The 18430-nt window shown below is 51.3% G+C and overlaps 6 protein-coding genes across 6 annotated transcripts; all 6 read left to right on the top strand.

The window, feature by feature from the left end:
• Nucleotides 1-1005: 1005 nt before the first annotated feature.
• On the top strand, nt 1006-3097 carry BDZ99DRAFT_463352 (uncharacterized protein). The gene is made up of 6 exons (XM_033720062.1): nt 1006-1305; nt 1357-1469; nt 1516-1779; nt 1828-2218; nt 2268-2678; nt 2728-3097. The coding sequence occupies exons 1-6, from the start codon at nt 1119-1121 to the stop codon at nt 3075-3077; spliced, it is 1716 nt and encodes a 571-aa protein (XP_033576529.1). The 5' UTR covers nt 1006-1118; the 3' UTR covers nt 3078-3097.
• Nucleotides 3098-4128: 1031 nt separating this feature from the next.
• On the top strand, nt 4129-5936 carry BDZ99DRAFT_417566 (non-specific lipid-transfer protein). Its single transcript, XM_033716828.1, has 2 exons — nt 4129-4836; nt 4885-5936. The coding sequence occupies exons 1-2, from the start codon at nt 4346-4348 to the stop codon at nt 5771-5773; spliced, it is 1380 nt and encodes a 459-aa protein (XP_033576528.1). The 5' UTR covers nt 4129-4345; the 3' UTR covers nt 5774-5936.
• Nucleotides 5937-6136: 200 nt separating this feature from the next.
• Nucleotides 6137-8442, top strand: BDZ99DRAFT_463350 (putative ubiquinone biosynthesis protein). The gene is made up of 3 exons (XM_033720061.1): nt 6137-6497; nt 6553-7730; nt 7788-8442. The coding sequence occupies exons 1-3, from the start codon at nt 6208-6210 to the stop codon at nt 8036-8038; spliced, it is 1719 nt and encodes a 572-aa protein (XP_033576527.1). The 5' UTR covers nt 6137-6207; the 3' UTR covers nt 8039-8442.
• Nucleotides 8443-8870: 428 nt separating this feature from the next.
• Nucleotides 8871-12230, top strand: BDZ99DRAFT_31312 (HECT-domain-containing protein). The gene is made up of 10 exons (XM_033714279.1): nt 8871-9066; nt 9127-9165; nt 9217-9322; nt 9382-9515; nt 9562-10768; nt 10824-11117; nt 11169-11306; nt 11356-11581; nt 11634-11803; nt 11855-12230. Exons 1-10 carry the CDS (start codon nt 9030-9032, stop codon nt 11952-11954), a joined length of 2451 nt encoding a protein of 816 aa, XP_033576526.1. The 5' UTR covers nt 8871-9029; the 3' UTR covers nt 11955-12230.
• Nucleotides 12231-13068: 838 nt separating this feature from the next.
• Nucleotides 13069-13927, top strand: BDZ99DRAFT_31308 (uncharacterized protein). Its single transcript, XM_033714278.1, has 3 exons — nt 13069-13353; nt 13416-13595; nt 13670-13927. The coding sequence occupies exons 1-3, from the start codon at nt 13241-13243 to the stop codon at nt 13887-13889; spliced, it is 513 nt and encodes a 170-aa protein (XP_033576525.1). The 5' UTR covers nt 13069-13240; the 3' UTR covers nt 13890-13927.
• Nucleotides 13928-15121: 1194 nt separating this feature from the next.
• On the top strand, nt 15122-18376 carry BDZ99DRAFT_417558 (MFS general substrate transporter). Its single transcript, XM_033716827.1, has 3 exons — nt 15122-15508; nt 15566-15697; nt 15746-18376. The coding sequence occupies exons 1-3, from the start codon at nt 15335-15337 to the stop codon at nt 17924-17926; spliced, it is 2487 nt and encodes an 828-aa protein (XP_033576524.1). The 5' UTR covers nt 15122-15334; the 3' UTR covers nt 17927-18376.
• The last annotated feature ends 54 nt before the right edge of the window (nt 18377-18430 follow it).

The following is an 18430-nucleotide window of genomic DNA, read 5'->3' as shown; positions in this document are numbered from 1 at the left end:
AGTTTCGTTCGCTAGTTTCACAACTCTTGTCTGCTTCTTCATCATTTGAAGGAGGTCGTGATCGTGGAGGTCCTGGCGAAGGCGGACTTGGACTTTGAGTACCGCTCGAGCTCCAATCATGATCATCCGGCGCTATCTATACCACTAGGCTATGCATGCACGGTCTGGCGGCACAGAAGTGTGGAAGCATACTCGATAGTTCTGTGCTAACTTTCGTCATATTATCCCATCTTTAAAGATTTATCTAAGGGTGACCCAGTTGACCATCGGACCGATTAAAGTTACTCGAAGTTCAGCCTGAGCATTGCTGTAGCAGCATTACATCCAGATGCTCGCGTATCTTGAAAACCCTAGGTATTGTGTACAACCACAGACCGTGGTCCTATCGATATAGTACACCAGCGGACGATTTCTGGGCCGAATTTGTCGAGACTCTCTCGGATTTGAGTCATTGGCTTTTCGGCCTCCGTCGGCGTGGTGCCGAACTCACCTTCTAGCTCTGATATCTTGCTTCGATCTGAAAGCTGGCATGCCCTGCGACAAGAGAACTATCAATCACTCTCAAACACTTCAGCCGTGTGGGATTTCCTCTTCAAAATTCAACGGTTTGAATCCCCATGGGTTCAGCCGGCGGGGTGTGGCGGGTTGATAAGAAAACTTCCCATAAATATGTCCCGCAACAGCCGTGCGTGGTACTCCGGAGTCGTATGGGAGGGTAAACATCGGCATCGTGGGTTCGGTGGACCGATGGTGGAGCATCTCGCATGGCGACGTTGCAAGATTGACAGAAGTCCACTTTCGAAGCTCCCGAACCATGCCCGAGAGCCAATTGGGTGGCTGCGCTCTTCAGGTCCCAAGAAAATCTGGCGCATTGGCCTTGTCTTGGAGCCGCTAACATAGGTGCATCCGACATCATTGCGATGACGTGGGTCAAAAAAGTTTGGATCCGGTCATGGCGAACTGAGGTACCCCGAGGTCTCGTGCGCGAAGGTGCTGGGCGCAAGGACAAGTGTAAATCTGTCTCTTAAATTGACCCTGGCTCCCCACACCGTCACTTTCAGTGAAATCTTCTTCCCCAACCTCTTTACTCCACACGCTCAATTCCAGAGGACACCACGATGGGGTTCCTAGACCGCTTCAAGGGCGACCAAACGCCCTCGCCTGCACACTCGCGCAACGCAGATGTGGAAAAAGAAAAGAAGCCAATCGTAGCGAAGATGGGGATTGGGCAGCGATTCAGGCCGCATATCATCTTCATGGCTGTGCTCGTTTCAATGGGCGGCTTCATATTTGGTTACGATACCGGTGGGTGGTGAATGCCGAGCTTGCTTGAGGACCAAAACTAAGATCTCTCAGGACAAATCTCCGGCTTCTTGGAGATGCCAGACTTCCTCGAGAAATTTCACGACACGACAAAGGACGGAAAGCCAGCTTTCAGTAACTCGCGCAGCGGTACTATTGTCGGCTTGGTATGTCAGCCTCCACGTTTTTGGAGCCTGTTCTAACAAATCGTAGCTGTCAATCGGCACTCTCATAGGCGCACTGATTGCTGCTCCAGTTTCGGACAAGTTTGGCCGGAAATGGTCCATCGTTTTCTGGAACATGATCTTCTGCATTGGCGTCATTGTTCAGATCTCGACTGTCAACAAGTGGTACCAGATAGTTATCGGTCGATGGGTTGCCGGACTGGGAGTAGGTGGTTTGTCAGTGCTTACTCCGATGTATCAAAGCGAGACGGCACCTAGATACGTTCGTGGAGCTCTTGTCAGCTGCTATCAGGTATGTTATTGAGCCAATGATATAGACACCGAACTAACCTCGTCGCAGTTGTTCATCACCTTGGGTATCTTCACCGCAAATTGCATCAACTTTGGAACAGAAAAAGATCAAAGTGCCCGCGCGTGGCGCCTTCCCATAGGCATCGGATTCATCTGGCCTACAATCATGATAATTGGCATGTTCTTCATGCAAGAAAGCCCGAGATGGGATTACCGCCAAGGAAACCATGAGAGCGCGCGTGCAACAGTAGCGCGTAGTTACGGCTTTCCAATAGACCACCCAGATGTAAATCGGGAGATTCGCGAGATCAAGGAGAAGTTAGATGCCGAGAGTGGCGCAGACCATCCCTGGTACGAGATCTTCACAGGCCCCAGGATGCTCTACCGCACTTTGCTGGGATGTGTTCTACAGATGTTACAGCAGCTGACTGGTGCAAATTGTAAGTACTTTTACGTATGCCGCCCTTTGGTAAAGTCTAACCTCTCCAGTCTTCTTCTATTACGGGACTAGCATATTTGCCTCGATCGGACTCTCGAACAGCTACGTTACTGCTATCATCTTGTCAGGCGTCAATTTTGGAACCACGTTCCCCGGTCTGTATATCGTCGAAAAATACGGTCGTCGACCCTCTTTGATCGTAGGCGGGCTCTGGATGTTTATGTGCTTCATGGTATTTGCCTCTCTCGGTCACTTCGCTCTCAACCAAAACACGCCTGAGGACACACCAGATATTGGGTATGTTATGATCGTGTTTGCTTGTCTGTTCATCGCTGGCTTCGCCATGACCTGGGGACCAATCATTTGGGCGCTCGTTGGAGAGATCTACCCCTCGAGATATCGTGCGAAGTGCATGGCCCTCGCTACCGCTTCGAACTGGATCTGGAACTTCCTCATCAGCTGTAAGTCGTCCTATCCATCCTCCGTATTGCTTTGGTTCATCAAATATAGTCTTCACTCCGTACATTACGGGCGCCATCGATTTCCGTTACGGGTACATTTTTGCAGCGTGCTGCTTCACAGGAGCCGCGGTCGTCTATTTCTTCGTTTGTGAGTCTCAAAGCCGCACCCTGGAGGAAATTGACACGATGTATGTGCTCGGCGTAAACCCTATCAAGAGCAAGTACTGGCAACCTCCGGAAGGAGAGGAACTTCCGACCACCGATAACCTCTACCTCACCAAAGGAGGGAGAGGTATCAAGAAGCGGAAGGAAGCTGGCGTACCACCGTCGGACGAGAGGCAGGAGAGCGTAGGAGTATCGACAGGAGGGGTCTTTGAAGCTTCCGGTGCGAGGCAGTAGAGCTGGTTCAAAATTCTGCCGCGGTTCAAATGCCCTTGCTTTCGCCTCGTTTAGCTTGCAGAGTACGTTTTAGAGAAACGAAATACTTTCTAATGTGCATATGAACTAGGAACCTGTTGTGTTCTTTCCAGTATGACTTGATTGAGATGACGCGAACGAGTGTATACTCTGAGTGACCAGTGCCGCCTATAAGCGGCAAAAATTCGATTTGATGAAAAAGAAAAGGTTGAAACATCGTCCGCAGTTTGCTTAGCAGTCCTAATATTCCCCTGATAACTTAAATTACCTGAGGAAGACATGAGGAAGACAAAGGAAATGACTGGGCTATTCCTAACGTTCGACTAAGGCTATCTTGGTGGGACGGTATCATATCCCTACTAACAATCGACCTACGCCTAATTCGCCACTAGGCATGCGGAACAAACAGTAGTATAGGGCATTTGTAAGATGACTGTGGTACGACTAAACATTTATCGTATCTCTGTGGTCTGGCTTCTGGCTATCAAAAGACGTGTCAGCTTCTCGAAGCAGAACATGTTCTATCAAAGCCACAGCGCGTAGCCGCACGTGTACATCTTCAGGATCACAGGGAGACCGCATAGCACCTGAGGCCAATGGAAGTTTCAGCTTCGAAGGAGACGACGAGTGCGATTAGTATTGATATCTAAACACATGCGAGTCGTGGTGTTTGTTCGGCTATGATTTACCGGAGGCGTACTACCCGCCTGCCGAGTGGGCGGCGTCCGGGGGAAACATCTCATTCCTCCGCATCCTGACCATTTGCCGGGGTGTCTGCTATGTTGTTTTGTGCATACAATGGCCAAGGGTGCAAACAAAGCGTACACGACCTGGATATCAGGAATAGAACTTGGACGACGGGTATTTCTATGCATATGAGAACATAATGCCTACATTCTTTTACGGTCTTCGAGACAATTTAGGACAACAAGCACGACAAAGCCGGCGGCGTCATCCTTGAAGAAGAATAGCGCAGCCATAGTGGCGAGGCACTGTAGCCGGCCCATGAATTTCCCCAGACCTGGTCAACCTCGGCTTTCATGCGTTCTCCACGTTTTCTGGTCTAGGGGCAACACTGAAGTCCCGAACAGAACCTCGCATACTGCTTCTATATCATCTTACACTGTCGCCCACTTTGAATCCATTCTCATCGTGATTAACATCTTGACTATCTCCTGAGTTGCTCTCCATCTTGCTACTATCTTCTCCATACTCCCCCACCCCTCCTCACACATCACAATACCGCAAAGATGGTGAAGCAAACAGCGCCAGTATACGTTCTCGGAGTGGGGATGACCAAGTTCATCAAGCCCCGAGGGAAGGTCGACTACCCAGAGTTGGGATTCGAGGCTGGTGTAAAGGCCATGTTGGACGCGCACATCAACTACGACGACGTTGACCAAGGTGTCGCATGCTTTTGCTATGGCGACAGCACATCCGGCCAGCGGGTGTTCTACCAGTTCGGCATGACTGGTATTCCTATCTACAATGTTAACAACAACTGCTCCACTGGTTCAACCGGTCTTTACATGGGAAAGAACATGATTGCACACGGTGCCGCAGACTGCGTGCTCGTCGTTGGATTCGAGAAGATGTTCCCGGGGAGCTTGCAGACTTTCTTCCAGGACCGAGCAAACCCAACGGGCACCAGCAACCTGATCATGAAGGAGACAAGAGGCGTGACAAAGGCACCCGGAGCTGCCCAGCTGTTCGGCAATGCGGGTAGGGAGCACATGGAGAAGTGAGTAGAGCTCCTATTTAAATCGGTAATGGTACTGACATCACCTAGGTACGGCTCTACCCTTGAAGACTTCGCTGAGATTGCCCGCATCAACCACGAGCACTCGAAGAGGAATCCATACTCGCAGTTCCAGGACGAATACACCCTCGACCAGATCTTGAAGTCAAACATGATCCACGAGCCACTCACCAAGCTGCAATGCTGTCCCACGTCAGACGGCAGTGCCGCCGCTGTGCTAGTTTCCCAGGAGTTCCTCGACGCCCGCCCGGAGCTGAAGGACCAGGCTATTCTCATCGCTGGCCAGTGCATGGCCACCGATACCCCTGACCTCTTCAACCGTAGCGCAATCGAACTGATTGGTTACTCGATGTCTGAACTGGCGGCCAAGACTGCCCTGGCTCAAGCTAAGACCTCTCCCGATGAGATCAAGGTCTGCGAACTACACGACTGTTTCTCATCCAACGAGATGGTTACCATCGAGGCACTAGGCCTCACGCCCAAGGGCAAGGCCCACGAGCTCATCCGTAAGGGAGGCATCACATACGGCCCCAATAACAAGGTGGTCATCAACCCATCTGGTGGCCTGATCAGCAAGGGACATCCTCTAGGAGCAACTGGTTTGGCACAATGCGCGGAATTGGTCTGGCACATGCGAGGTTGGGCCAACAACCGAAGCATCAAGGGCACCAAGGCTGCTCTCCAACACAACCTGGGGTTGGGTGGTGCCGTCGTGGTTACCGTTTACAAGCGCGCGGATGGTAGCGAAGCTACGGATGTCTCTGATGCAGACATTGCTAAGAAGACTGGTCTTGGATACAACCCCGCTGTTGTGGCGAAAGGATTCACTCACGAGCAGGTCAACGCAGTCCGGTCGAAGAAGGCGAGGAGCGAGTGGGCGCTGCAGGATACCGAGACAAAGGTCGAGTCGAGGTTTTGAGTAGCTGAGGAGCTGGCATATTGGGCGTTCGGGGCAATGAGATTGATGTGAAGCTGTACTTAGTATTATTCTTACGTCCGCCGGATGCAATTGGCAAAATTTTATGTATTGCTTCTTTGGAAATGTAATCTTGAAAAATGCAATAGACAAACTTATAACCTGCAACTTACCTCAGCTCTTGTGTGATTGCTTTAGAATTGACCATTGCTAGATAGAAATCCGATTGGCTAATATCTGCTTGTTTTGAGAGAGTAGAATTCACCGTCGATGCCGAGCCGATCGCCTTCGCTCCGATGGCGGTGATGACGCTAGTTCCGAAAAATATCGGGACTCGACTTGTTGAGTTTCTCACCAACGGAACAGCGCCTTCCTTGCGTTTGACTGATACCCCTTCATGGAATAGGGCTTCCAGAGAGAATCACCATGCAATGACAATGTCTGGCATGAACCTTTTCTCTTCAGTGCTGCGCAGGAACGCCCCCTTCACATGTCGTGCCTGTCTCCGAAAGCAAGCATCGCCTATACCTCAACGATCTAGCTTTGCCACGAAAGCCAGTCCAACACTACCGCCACGTACGAAACGAAGGAGAAGGATACTTCTTGCGTCTAGTGGAGCTGGTGTAGTTGCGACTGCGGTAGCCGTTAGTGACGATGCAAAGCACGCGGCAATCGGGGCACAGAGGACGGGAAGGGTCGTTTCGACTCTGTTCGTTAACATCAATGAGTACGTCTAGCGCATAGTGTTTGAGGAATTTGGCTGACAATGTTCTGTGCTGAAGCTACCGGACGACTCTAAAATACGATCACGATAACGAGAGCGATTATAATGCCCTCCTCAAAGCATGTCACAAACGATGCGCCGAACGAACGCTGGTTACTTTGGAGAAGAATGGATCCATATTCATCAAGTTGGGGCAGCATCTCAGCAGTCTGAACTATCTACTCCCCAGCGAGTGGTGCGATACGTTCATCCCTCTACAGGACAAATGCCCGATATCGTCAATCGAGTCGATACGGGAGATGGTTCTCAAGGATACCGACCATGAGCTCTCGGACTTCTTCTCCGAATTTGAGGAGACGCCTATAGGAGCAGCATCGCTGGCGCAAGTACACAGGGCGACAATTAGGAAAACTGGGCAGAGGGTGGCGGTGAAGGTGCAGCACCCGACGCTGGACGAATGGTCACATCTGGACCTTGTTCTGACGAGATTCACGTTCTCTACTTTGAAGAGATTCTTTCCGGAATACGACCTGACATGGTTATCCGAGGAGTTAGAGGTCTCCTTGCCGCAAGAACTGGATTTTCACCAAGAGGGCGAGAATGCCATTCGCGCTAAGAACTACTTCGAGGAAATCCGGAACACGCCAGTCGTAATCCCCGAAGTCCTGTGGGCGAAACGCCGCATCCTGGTGATGGAGTATGTCAGTGGTCACAGGCTTGATGATCTAGAGTATCTGGATTCTCGCAAGATCGATCGGGACGAAGTATCTGCGGCTCTCGCTCGAATCTTCAATGAGATGATATTTGGGACAAATGCCCCTCTGCATTGCGACCCTCATGGCGGTAATATCGCCATTAGGCACAACCCGTCTCGTTCAGGGAGAGACAATTTCGACGTTATCCTCTATGATCATGGGTTGTATCGGGACATCCCCATTTCCTTACGGCGGGCGTATGCGAAGCTCTGGCTCGCAGTGCTGGACGCCGACGAGCCTCGAATGCGGAAATATGCCTACGAGGTGGCTGGAATTGGTGACGAGCACTTTGCTCTGTTTGCCAGTGCGATCACGGGACGAGACTACAGCATTGTGAAAGAAAACATAGCGAAGCCACGCAGTATGCAGGAGAAGGAGAACATATCAGAGGCTTTGGGAGAGGGTATGCTGGCGCAATTGGTTCAATTGTTGGGGCAGGTTCCGAGGGTCATTCTACTGATCCTTAAGACTAATGATCTAAGTAAGTTGCTTCACAGTGTCTCTATAAAACGATCCCAACTGACTTGCTACGTTATAGCCCGTTCGCTGGACGAGAACCTTCACACCCGTCAGGGCCCAGCCCGGACATTCTTGATTCTAGCTCGCTATGCGTCGCGCACAGTATATGAAGAACAGCTAGAGCTTCTTACAGGGAGCATCTTCTGGCCGCCTACCTTTGTCGCCTTCCTACGAGCATGGTCTGCACATATGAGAGTTGAATTGAAGCTCACGGTCTACGAGCGCTGGCTCGCCGTGAGAGCTCTGCTGGGCATGGGCCCGGTGGTGTGATGTTGCTTATGGACATATTTGACGAGAGTCGTTTGCGCGATTTGACGGACTTGATAATGCATTTCTGTAGCGGCTGGTAGATTATTGATGTATAGATATGATTGGAGCGTCCTGAGCAATTGCATTGTCAGCGAGTGGCGGTGCAGTTCTCGAGCATGGAACAGTCGGCATGTCACTAGATTGCGAGGCTGGGAATGATTGTGGTCAACGGATCCGTCTTGCCGCGTCTGGCTAGGGCATAGCTGTCTTCCAGGGCCTCGTCATGAGTTTGCGTACACTCAGCTGGCACTGCTCATGATGGTTGAATGCATTTTAGGAGTCCGTAGGCACTATGCTATTTTAGTGGTATGCGGCGCCGTCCGAGGCCCAGCAAGCTTCCGGACTGTCCAAAACAACAAGATATCTGTCTTGATTAAGCATTTGAAAGTATCTTGAAGTGCCCTTGACCGTGGCAAGAACGTGGACACAGCCCTATGACAAGGTAATGCAATTGTAGGCAAAGCGAGTGAATGTTGCGAGCTATCGCACCAGCCTCAAAGTGAGGGTATTTTGACATCATGGCCGGGGTGCGGCGGAGCTGAAGAAAGACAACAAGATACCTGCCACTTGCACACCTGCCCTCGCGTTCGGAGTCTCCTTGTGCGCTTGCAGTGCTTCTGCTGCCCGTCTGCCCGCAGCGGCCGTGCATGAATTGGAGCAGTTCTGTTGCGAGCAGACGCGGGGCACTTCTTCTGGGTGCTTGGTCGTCGTCGCATTCGTCTGCAGCGGCCGCCGCTTGGCCCCAGCCTCTACACAGCCTCCATCTTCGGTCGCCCTCTCCTACCTAGACACTCGCCAGTCGCTCGCCGCGGGTGCGTCTGCAACCAACCTTGCCATATCGCTGTTACGCACGACTTCTGACCTTCACACTTGCATAGGAGACCTGGTCTCCAAGGCTTTGATAGCCTTCAGCTTTCTTCCACCGTCAGCACTTGACTCCACCACCATCACCATGGACGGAGCCGGCCAGCCCAACCTGAGGGTCACTAGTACGTCTGCCAGACATGTCTCCTCTGTGAGATGCGAATGGCGATGCTAACAGAGCACAGTTATTGCTGCTGATGGCCTCTACAAGCGGGATGTCTTCCGTACGTACTCTCTAGGCAACGTCGCATGATCCCCGCTCACATCGGACATAGGATTTCCGGACCCATTCGCTGTTGCAACGGTGAATGGCGAGCAGACACGCACCACCAGTGTAATCAAGAAAACGCTGAATCCCTACTGGAACGAGAGCTTCGATATGTACGCTATTGCCGGTCCGCGCTTCGCCCCACTATACATGATACTGATAGCTATACCAGGAGAGTCACCGAGGAAAGCGTTCTGGCGGTACAGATCTTTGACCAGAAGAAGTTCAAGAAAAAGGACCAGGGTTTCCTTGGCGTCATCAACGTCCGCATAGGAAGCGTGATTGACTTGGACGCCGGTGGTGACGGTAGGGGACGACACCCGCTTCGGCAAGGCTCTGCTAACGAAGATAGAAATGCTCACACGCGACCTCAAGAAGTCGAACGATAACATGGTCGTCCACGGGAAGCTTATTCTTAACCTATCCACTAACCTAGCTACACCCATCAACCCTCCCACACAGGGTCCTCCTACAGGTCGACCTTCAGTGTCTACGCATTCGTCAGTGAACGGACTACCTGCACAAGGAATGGCCGCACCTGTTCCGCAGCAGTCTGCGCCTTCTCTGCACCCCGATACGTATCCAGGAAACCGTAACCCAATTCCCACGCAGCCTACTCCGCAAAGGTTAAGCCAGCCTACACCTGTTGCTCCTCCAAACTCCTTGCCTCCCCCGCACTCGACGAATGGAACACAACCGAGGACCGGGCCCGGATTCAGTGCGTTTGAAGATGCTCAAGGCCGTCTGCCTCCAGGATGGGAACGTAGGGAGGATCATCTGGGCCGCACGTACTATGTTGATCACAACACCAGGCAGACTACATGGATTCGGCCCGGCGCTGGGTTCAATGAGGCAGATCAGAGGACAGCGCTAGCCGCTCAAACCCAGGTGGAGCGTACTCGACATCAGGCCCGAATGTTGCCGGAGGACAGGACAGGCGCAAACTCGCCAACTTTGTCCGACCGACAGCCGTCTCCTCCGGGGGGCACCGCCAATGCTGTCTCTATGATGGCGACGGGCGCTACAACTGCGGGCACTGGTGAACTACCGTCTGGATGGGAGCAGCGCCATACTCCTGAGGGACGTGCATATTTCGTGGATCACAACACGCGGACAACTACCTGGGTGGATCCCCGGCGCCAGCAATACATTCGGATGTACGGAGGCCAAAACGCAAACAACAGTACTATCCAGCAGCAGCCTGTCTCACAGCTTGGACCCCTACCTAGTGGATGGGAAATGCGGCTTACGAACACTGCTCGAGTCTACTTTGTGGATCACAATACCAAGACGACCACTTGGGATGATCCCAGATTGCCGTCGTCACTGGATCAAAACGTGCCACAGTACAAGCGTGATTTCAGGCGGAAGTTGATTTACTTCCGTTCGCAACCCGCGCTTCGAATTGTGTCTGGACAGTGCCACGTTAAGGTTCGGAGAACTCACATTTTCGAAGATTCGTACCATGAGATCATGCGGCAGAGCGCTGCTGATCTCAAGAAGCGACTAATGATCAAATTTGACGGTGAAGACGGCTTGGATTATGGCGGTCTTTCTCGGTTTGTGTCCCTGATTCGATTCACTAGAAGTGGGATAAAGCTAACAATTACACAGAGAATTCTTCTTCCTCCTGTCTCACGAAATGTTTAATCCCTTCTACTGCCTTTTCGAATACTCTGCGCACGACAACTACACTCTCCAGATCAATCCTCATTCCGGCATCAACCCTGAGCATTTGAATTACTTCAAGTTTATTGGCAGAGTGGTTGGTTTGGCAATTTTCCACCGACGATTCTTAGATGCTTTCTTTATCGGAGCTTTCTACAAGATGATTCTCCGCAAAAAGGTGGCGCTTCAGGATATGGAGGGCGTTGATGCGGACTTCCATCGCAATCTCGAGTGGATGTTGTAAGTGCTAACTTAATCCTTTCTAAAGATCCCGATTAACATTGTCTTTAGGAATAATGATATCACTGATGCTCTAGAGCTGACGTTCTCAACTGAGGACGAACGATTTGGCGAGACTGTCAGCATTGAATTGAAGCCTGGTGGAGAGGAAATCGAGGTCACCAATGAGAATAAGCGAGAATACGTCGAGTAAGTGACGCCGAAGTAATCGGAAATCCAAAAGCTAACAATTGTCCAGCCTCATTACTGAATGGCGTATTGAAAAGCGTGTTGAGGAGCAATTTTCAGCTTTCGTCTCAGGCTTCCATGAGCTTATTCCCGCAGACCTCGTCAACGTCTTTGATGAGCGCGAGTTAGAGTTGCTCATCGGGGGTATCGCTGACATTGATGTCGATGACTGGAAGAAGCACACTGACTACCGTGGCTACACCGAGAACGACGAAGTTATCGCTAACTTCTGGAAGGTCAGTACTAGACTGCTTTTCTCGATATAATTAGATGCTGACTTCTACACAGTGCATTCGGAGCTGGGACGCAGAACAGAAGTCCCGCTTGTTGCAGTTCGCAACCGGTACCTCGCGTATTCCCGTCAACGGCTTTAAGGATCTGCAAGGAAGTGACGGCCCGAGGAGGTTTACGATCGAGAAAGCCGGAGAGCCTAATCAATTACCGAAGTCCCATACATGGTTAGTACACATTGGGAAATTATCGACGGGCATGGCTAATTTGAGGACTAGTTTCAATCGTCTCGATCTTCCACCATACAAGTCGTTTGATGCTCTAAACGGAAAGCTGACAATTGCTGTTGAAGAGACGGTCGGGTTCGGACAAGAGTAGAGAGAATGTGTGCGTGTGTGAGCGGTTGGTCCCCAATTGATATCTTTACTGCTCCTGTTTTTTGGAGAATGGTACATATCCAGCCTCAATCTCCCGTGTATAAAAGTGCGGACGAGGTTTGGGGACGGCAGGCTGGGATTTTGCGTCAAATGGCTTCATTACATTTGATATGTTCTTCTTGTGTGGTTGTCACGACCTCGACGACAAGAGGCGTTGCTGAATATGCAGGCAGCCGAAATCGTCGCGTGGATGAAACGAGGCGTTTAGGATTATTTCAACGTTTTGCGGTGTAACGGGAGCGAGTGGAGCCGTAGGTGCCACGTTAAATGCAGACAAGGACTTGTAATGGTCGTTGCTTGTGTCACAGTGCGCTGTTCTCCCCTTGACTGTGACCTCGCGATAGAGGGATGGCCTATGCGGTGACGGGAGACAGCGTCTCCCTTTTCACAACCACGGGCCGAGCTGCATCTCATATCCCACCGCCAAGACGCCCCATCTCTCGCCGAATGGCTGCCGCATCGGAAGCTGAAGCTCATCTCGTCTCCATGCTCCATGAACCCTGCACACTGGAACCCTAATCCAGCGATCACACTCTCTGCGCCAATCACGCCGGACGCTGCACCGAGAGGCGCAAGACTATTGCGGCTGAAATACGCGAGCAAGGGAGCCCTTTCGATGCTCAGACCCCCATGTCTCTCTTTGGGAAAACCGCGGATGCTCCCAGCGCGCTGGCTTCAGATGGCAGCAAGTCATGAGAGACATCGAGTGTCTTCTAGCTGCTATCTTCCCTGCGCGGTGGTTGAGAGATGCTACAAATACGCGTCGACGCATATCACATCACTGACCGCCCCTTTTTGGGCTGGGGATTGGATACGGACTTGCATAACTGGCATGCCAACCGGCTGCCGTGGCTCTCTCCCCATCATGCGATTCAGCCTTTAGTGCTCCTGGGCGCCCGCTCGCACGGCTCAGGAGGCGTGCCCCAGACGGAGCGAGATTGAAGCTTAAAATTCCGAGGGACCCCTTCCCGGAGGAAGGTCCTTAGCTTCTGCTTCGTGAACTCTCTTGTCCCCGTTGTCTTCGTCTACTCGTTGCCAAGTTGCATTCTTCTCATTCCATAACCTCTGACCCATCACTCGCTTTGAGGTATTCTTAATAAACAAATAAACTTTGCTTTCCATCCCACTATACACTCGCTCGTTTTCTATTAAAGCTCGCTCTGCTTGCATTCCTCCTATACTGTACGCATATCAACGACGAGATCCTAACCCTTCATCACCGTCAACATGCGCTTCATCGCAACCCTCGCCGTCCTTGCGTCCGCTGGCTTCGCGGCCGCTCAAACGCAATCCTCCCTCGTCATCCCCAAGCCGACGTCTGGAACCTGCGCTGCGCAGAAGTAAGTTCCTTAACATCCCGCTGCCAGCCCTCAAATAGCAGGTTTACTAACACTGGCTCAAGCATCGTCGACGCCTGCGTCTCAAGCATCCAGCCCCAGATCACAGCCTGCAGCGGCACCGACTGGATCTGCCTCTGCCAGCAGTACACCAACCTGCTGACGTGCTACAACAACTGCCCCGGCTCGTCCGAGGGCCAGACGGTGCAGAACCAGGTTACGTCGTACTGTACTGCTGCGGCTCCGTACGTAATCCCCTGTTCTTTGGCATACTCTTACAACTGCATTTGGTGTTGTGTACTGATGTGGCTAATTGCAGGTATATTTCCGCGAGTCTCTCCGCCGCCGCTACCATGCCCCATTGGTCCTTCAGCGCGACTGCTGCTGCTACTGAGAAATCGGTGACTACCGGAACTGCGTCGAAGGCGTCGGGTACGGCTGCTGCAGCGTCGGCGACGTCGACGGGGGTAGCGGGGTTTGTTGGGGCGCCAATTGGAGGCGTGCTGGCTGTTGTGCTTGGGCTTGCGGGGTTGTTGTAGTTGGGTTGATCGGTGGGAGATGAAAAGAAGGAGTAAGAGGATAAAGGAGAACGGGGATGATTTTATACTTAATTCTTAATGCGGATTGGGTGGCATTGGGGACGGGGAGGTTGACGTTGATATGTGGAGATGGTAGTGACTTTTGGTTATGTAGTTTTTTGTTACCATGCTGATCCAGTGCTTCGTGAGTTCTCTTTGCACTAAAAGGAGTTCTTTGACTTGATAACAGTGATGCAGATATTCTGAGTATTGTCTTGACGAAATGGAAGTAGCAGTAGAACATCGTAGGAGAATGCTGTGCATATAAAAGAACAGAAATCGTAAGTGCGTACACTTACCTGTCCTTGTTTGCAGTCCCTCGATACGTTCTTAGACATCTGTGACGAATTGTATGTACATCACCTATTCCAAGGTTCCATTATTGGCTACAGTCCAGTTCTTTATACCTAGTAGAAACGTGGACTGTACAAACACTGTCGTACTGTGGCTAGCTTAGTCGCCCCAAGATTAGCTGAAACTCATAGACAGCTATGATAGTCAACTGAAGTATATCCCGTCTTCTGGAATCAATGCTCGAGAGGCTGAAGGTTTAGAACTTAGCCGGTGCCCAGGCACGAAAAAAGTGGCACACTCACCAAGTACTCTGCCTGTGTGTACACCCGTTTACTACTGCATGAAGCGCTTCAACAAGTTTCCACATAGCCCAAGGTAAAGAGCTTCTATCTTCTTTAGATTTCTGAAAATACATTGAAGCAACCTAAGCAGTGGCAGACAGGTGTACACACGAGACAGCTTGTTCTAGAGTTAGTGTGCCACCTTTTCCGTGCCCCGCGTGCCAGGCTGTCGGGCAAGCAAGCATGGAACCGAGCAGCCCCCTGGTTTGATCGAGACCTCGTGACTGGTGGTCGTCCTTTCACCCCGCGATCCTTCATTCAGAGACAGTTTGTCCGGGGTTATGTGGATTCTGGGTGGTGACGTGCGGGCAGTTTGTCTCCGCACTTTCACCACCTTCTGCCCAATGACGCCGGTTGAACAGCAAGCTGCCCAGTGCCAACCCACTGAGCATCGCTCCGCGCGATGCCCACGCCGCTCACCGTGTACGGGTCCACGGATCTTGCGCAACGCCAAGCGGAAAACTCTGGGGAACTAGTCGTCCCCAAGAGCTTTTGCCGGGCCGATGACTGACAGCTGAGTCCCGCAGTCAGCGTAGAGATCGACTTCTCCAGCTGCCACCGTGCCATTGCCGCGGGATGCAACCTCCTGTTCTCTTTTGCTTTTCTCGTGGCTGCCCGTCGTCATCGTCTGCAACTCCTCTGTTTGTCTCCTGCCATCGCAGCGGCCATGCTGGGCATCCTCGTATCACCCTCAATACATCCAACAAACGCCAGTGCTATCTACCATAAGTCTTAGAACATGGTCCGAGGCACATCTGCAACGCTTTCAACATGGCGAATAAAACAAGCGGGGACCGCGATTTCGCTTCAAGAGGCCCTGTCGTGCTGGGCGTCACGACTGCCACACTCGTGTGCGCTACCGTCTTCGTCGTGCTACGATTGATCTCCAGGTTCGGAATTGTGCAAAGAGTTGGCTGGGATGACCACTTTATCATTCTCGCTTGGGTAGGTTAAGAAAGGATTCGAATTGGGTGTTGAGGAACTGACTGTAGCATCGTGCAGCTCCTCGCGTTCGGCACTTCTTTCTCCATTTGCTACGGGACGTCTGTCGGCCTTGGGCGACACGAGGTCGATGTCCCGGCAGACTGGGATTCTGCTTTGAAAAAGTCGGAATATATATTTTCGGTTCTTTATGTCGGTACCCGTATTCCTTGTGGTTGAAACGTGCACTGAGACATGCAGAACCCGGCCTTGATGGCCACCAAGACGTCGATCCTGATCTTCTACCTGACGCTATCCAAAACCCAGAAGATCTTCCGTCGGGCCACTATTGCAACCCTCGCTGTAGTCAATATCGGCGGATTAGCGTTGACACTTCTCAATGTTGTTCAATGTCGACCCGTCGGTGCGGCCTTTGACGAAACAATTCCAGAGACTGCAACATGCACAGATATCATTACGATCTACCTTTCTTCGGCACCATTGAACATCATCACGGATCTGGCAATCTTGTTCCTTCCAATGCCAATACTGACCAGCATGCGTCTGCCAAAGAAACAGAAGATCATACTCGTCGTTACCTTCGGGTTCGGTATCTTTGTCGCCGTTGTTGATGTAGTTCGAATTGCATACCTTCAATCCGCAGCTCGCACGCATCTACGGAGTGTTGAGGACAAAAGCAAGCCATCAGGAAATGCCTCACGGAATTCGGACACGAATGATTTCAGCTATTACGCTTCCTACTCACTGATGTTTTCGGCAATCGAGGTAAACGTAGGAATCATGTGTGCCTGCGTGCCAGCCATGAAGCCCTTAGTGTCTCGCTTTATGCCTCATCTGTTGCGGGACACTAGCCAAACCGAGAAGACGGTGCTCACGACTGGAAGTGGATTGAACCATCCTGACCTTGCAAATGGGAACCTGCAGCCACCCTCTCAGGATTTGCCAACAAGGCCAACACTTGTTGCCGCCCCCGGAGCTGCCAACCCAGAAGCCGCACTAGGAACGGCTCTAGGAGGAAATGCCGATGGGGCAATGGGTATGATGGATTTCTTGACCACGCCAGACATGATCGAGCTACCGTGCGAAAGGGCGAATACGTATGCTACGGCTGCGACCGCCGGAAGTGCTCCACCCTTCTTCGACTTCGTCAATTTCAATAAAAAGAAGAGCATTGTAGATATGACAACGAAGGAATGCATCTATCCGGTGATGATGGTCACCGTCTTGTTCTTCGTCTGGGGATTCGCATATGGACTACTGGACACCCTCAATGCTCAATTCCAGACGGTTGCTCATATGTCATCCGCACAGTTTATCGGACTGCACAGCGCATACTACGGGGGCTATTTCCTAGGACCGCTGACTTTTGGCCGACTCGTCTTCCAGTACTGGGGCTTCAAAGCTTGCTATACCGTTGGACTAGTAATCTACGCTTGTGGTACTTTGGTCTTCTGGCCCTCTGCCGTTCTTACCTCCTTTCCGGCTTTTTTCATTTCAAACTTCATTGTTGGCCTCGGCCTGTCCACGCTGGAGATCTCAGCGAACCCGTTCATCACGCTTTGTGGGCCACCGGAATGGGCAGAGGTACGACTCAATCTCTCTCAAGGCTTCCAGGCGATTGGGACCGTCGTGTCTCCGATACTCGCGAAGAAAGTTCTCTTCAAAGCCTCGGCCGACTCTCTAATCGACGTTCAATGGACTTATCTAGGCCTCTCATTGTTTAACTTTGCTCTAGCAATCGTATATTTCTACATTCCCCTGCCAGAAGCCACTGATGACGAGCTTGAGGCAGCAGCTCAGCGCATCAATACTCCAAATACGGAGAAACTTTTCAATGTAAAAGTGATATGGATCACTCTTGGTCTTGGAGTATTCTCTCAGTTATGCTACGTCGGTGGTCAAGAGAGTATTTCTACGACATTTGCAGCATATGTAGCCCGAATCTACCCAGGCCTCAGCTCGGTCAATCACCAAGCCATCGGACATACGGCCTTCGCCCTTTCGCGCTTCCTAACTGCCGGTGCCTCTTTATGGATTAAGCCACGCTATCAGCTCCTCTTTTTCTACGTCGGCGCTATTGTGTTCGCGGCAGCATCTATGAATGGACATGGCACTACGCCTGCCGCGCTCGTCATTATGCTCTTCTTCTTCGAAGGACCGATATTCTCCCTCATCTTCGCGCAATCGATCCATGGACTGGGAAAGAACGCCAAATTGGCCAGCGTGCTACTCACCTCGGCAATAGGCGGTGGAGCAGTGTTTCCTCCCATTGCGTACGGTGCGATGAAGGCAAAAAACGTGCAGTATGCGTATTGCGTGGTCATGGCGGCCTTTGCTGCTGGCACTTTGTTCCCGATTTGGCTGAACCTATCGCCTCTCGCAAAAGCGATAGTGGATCCTAAGAAGTATGAAGATCATTAGAATGTTGGGGATGTGGGAATTGAAGTAGATGGAAAGAGAAAAAGGGGCCTCTCTTCACTTAGTAACGGTCTTGAGAAGAGGTGGCGAAAGGACGGTGCCAGAGATGAACTTCCTCGGGTTGAGTACAAGGAGAGGAGGTAATCGCCGCCTGTCTTAAGTGTATGAAGTACACCTAGATTTCTTTTTTCTTGTATCTGGTAATGCAGAACTGTGTTCTGTTCCATTATTTTCTACTAGAAAGGGCGCATAGAATCACTTGAAGGTGACCTAGCACCATGGGCTATCAAGCCTTCTCTACTTGGAAGCGGTGCGGGAGGCTTTTTGTCCACAACTACATGAGACGCGACCATGACGCCCTGGAGATTTGCGCCTCAGTTTTGTATATATCATCGATACCCTGTAGTTAAACTCTGAGTACATACAAATTTTACATTAGAAAATGAGTCTGGTATTGGTGCCTTACATCCAGAATCCATTTCCGATTTGGAAAATAAAATAAGTCTA

This window comes from Mytilinidion resinicola (genome assembly GCF_010093595.1).
Source record: "Mytilinidion resinicola strain CBS 304.34 unplaced genomic scaffold BDZ99scaffold_10, whole genome shotgun sequence".
Lineage (NCBI taxonomy): Eukaryota > Fungi > Ascomycota > Dothideomycetes > Mytilinidiales > Mytilinidiaceae > Mytilinidion > Mytilinidion resinicola.
Note: the sequence above shows the minus strand (reverse complement) of the source record. Positions and strands in the feature narration are given on the sequence as shown.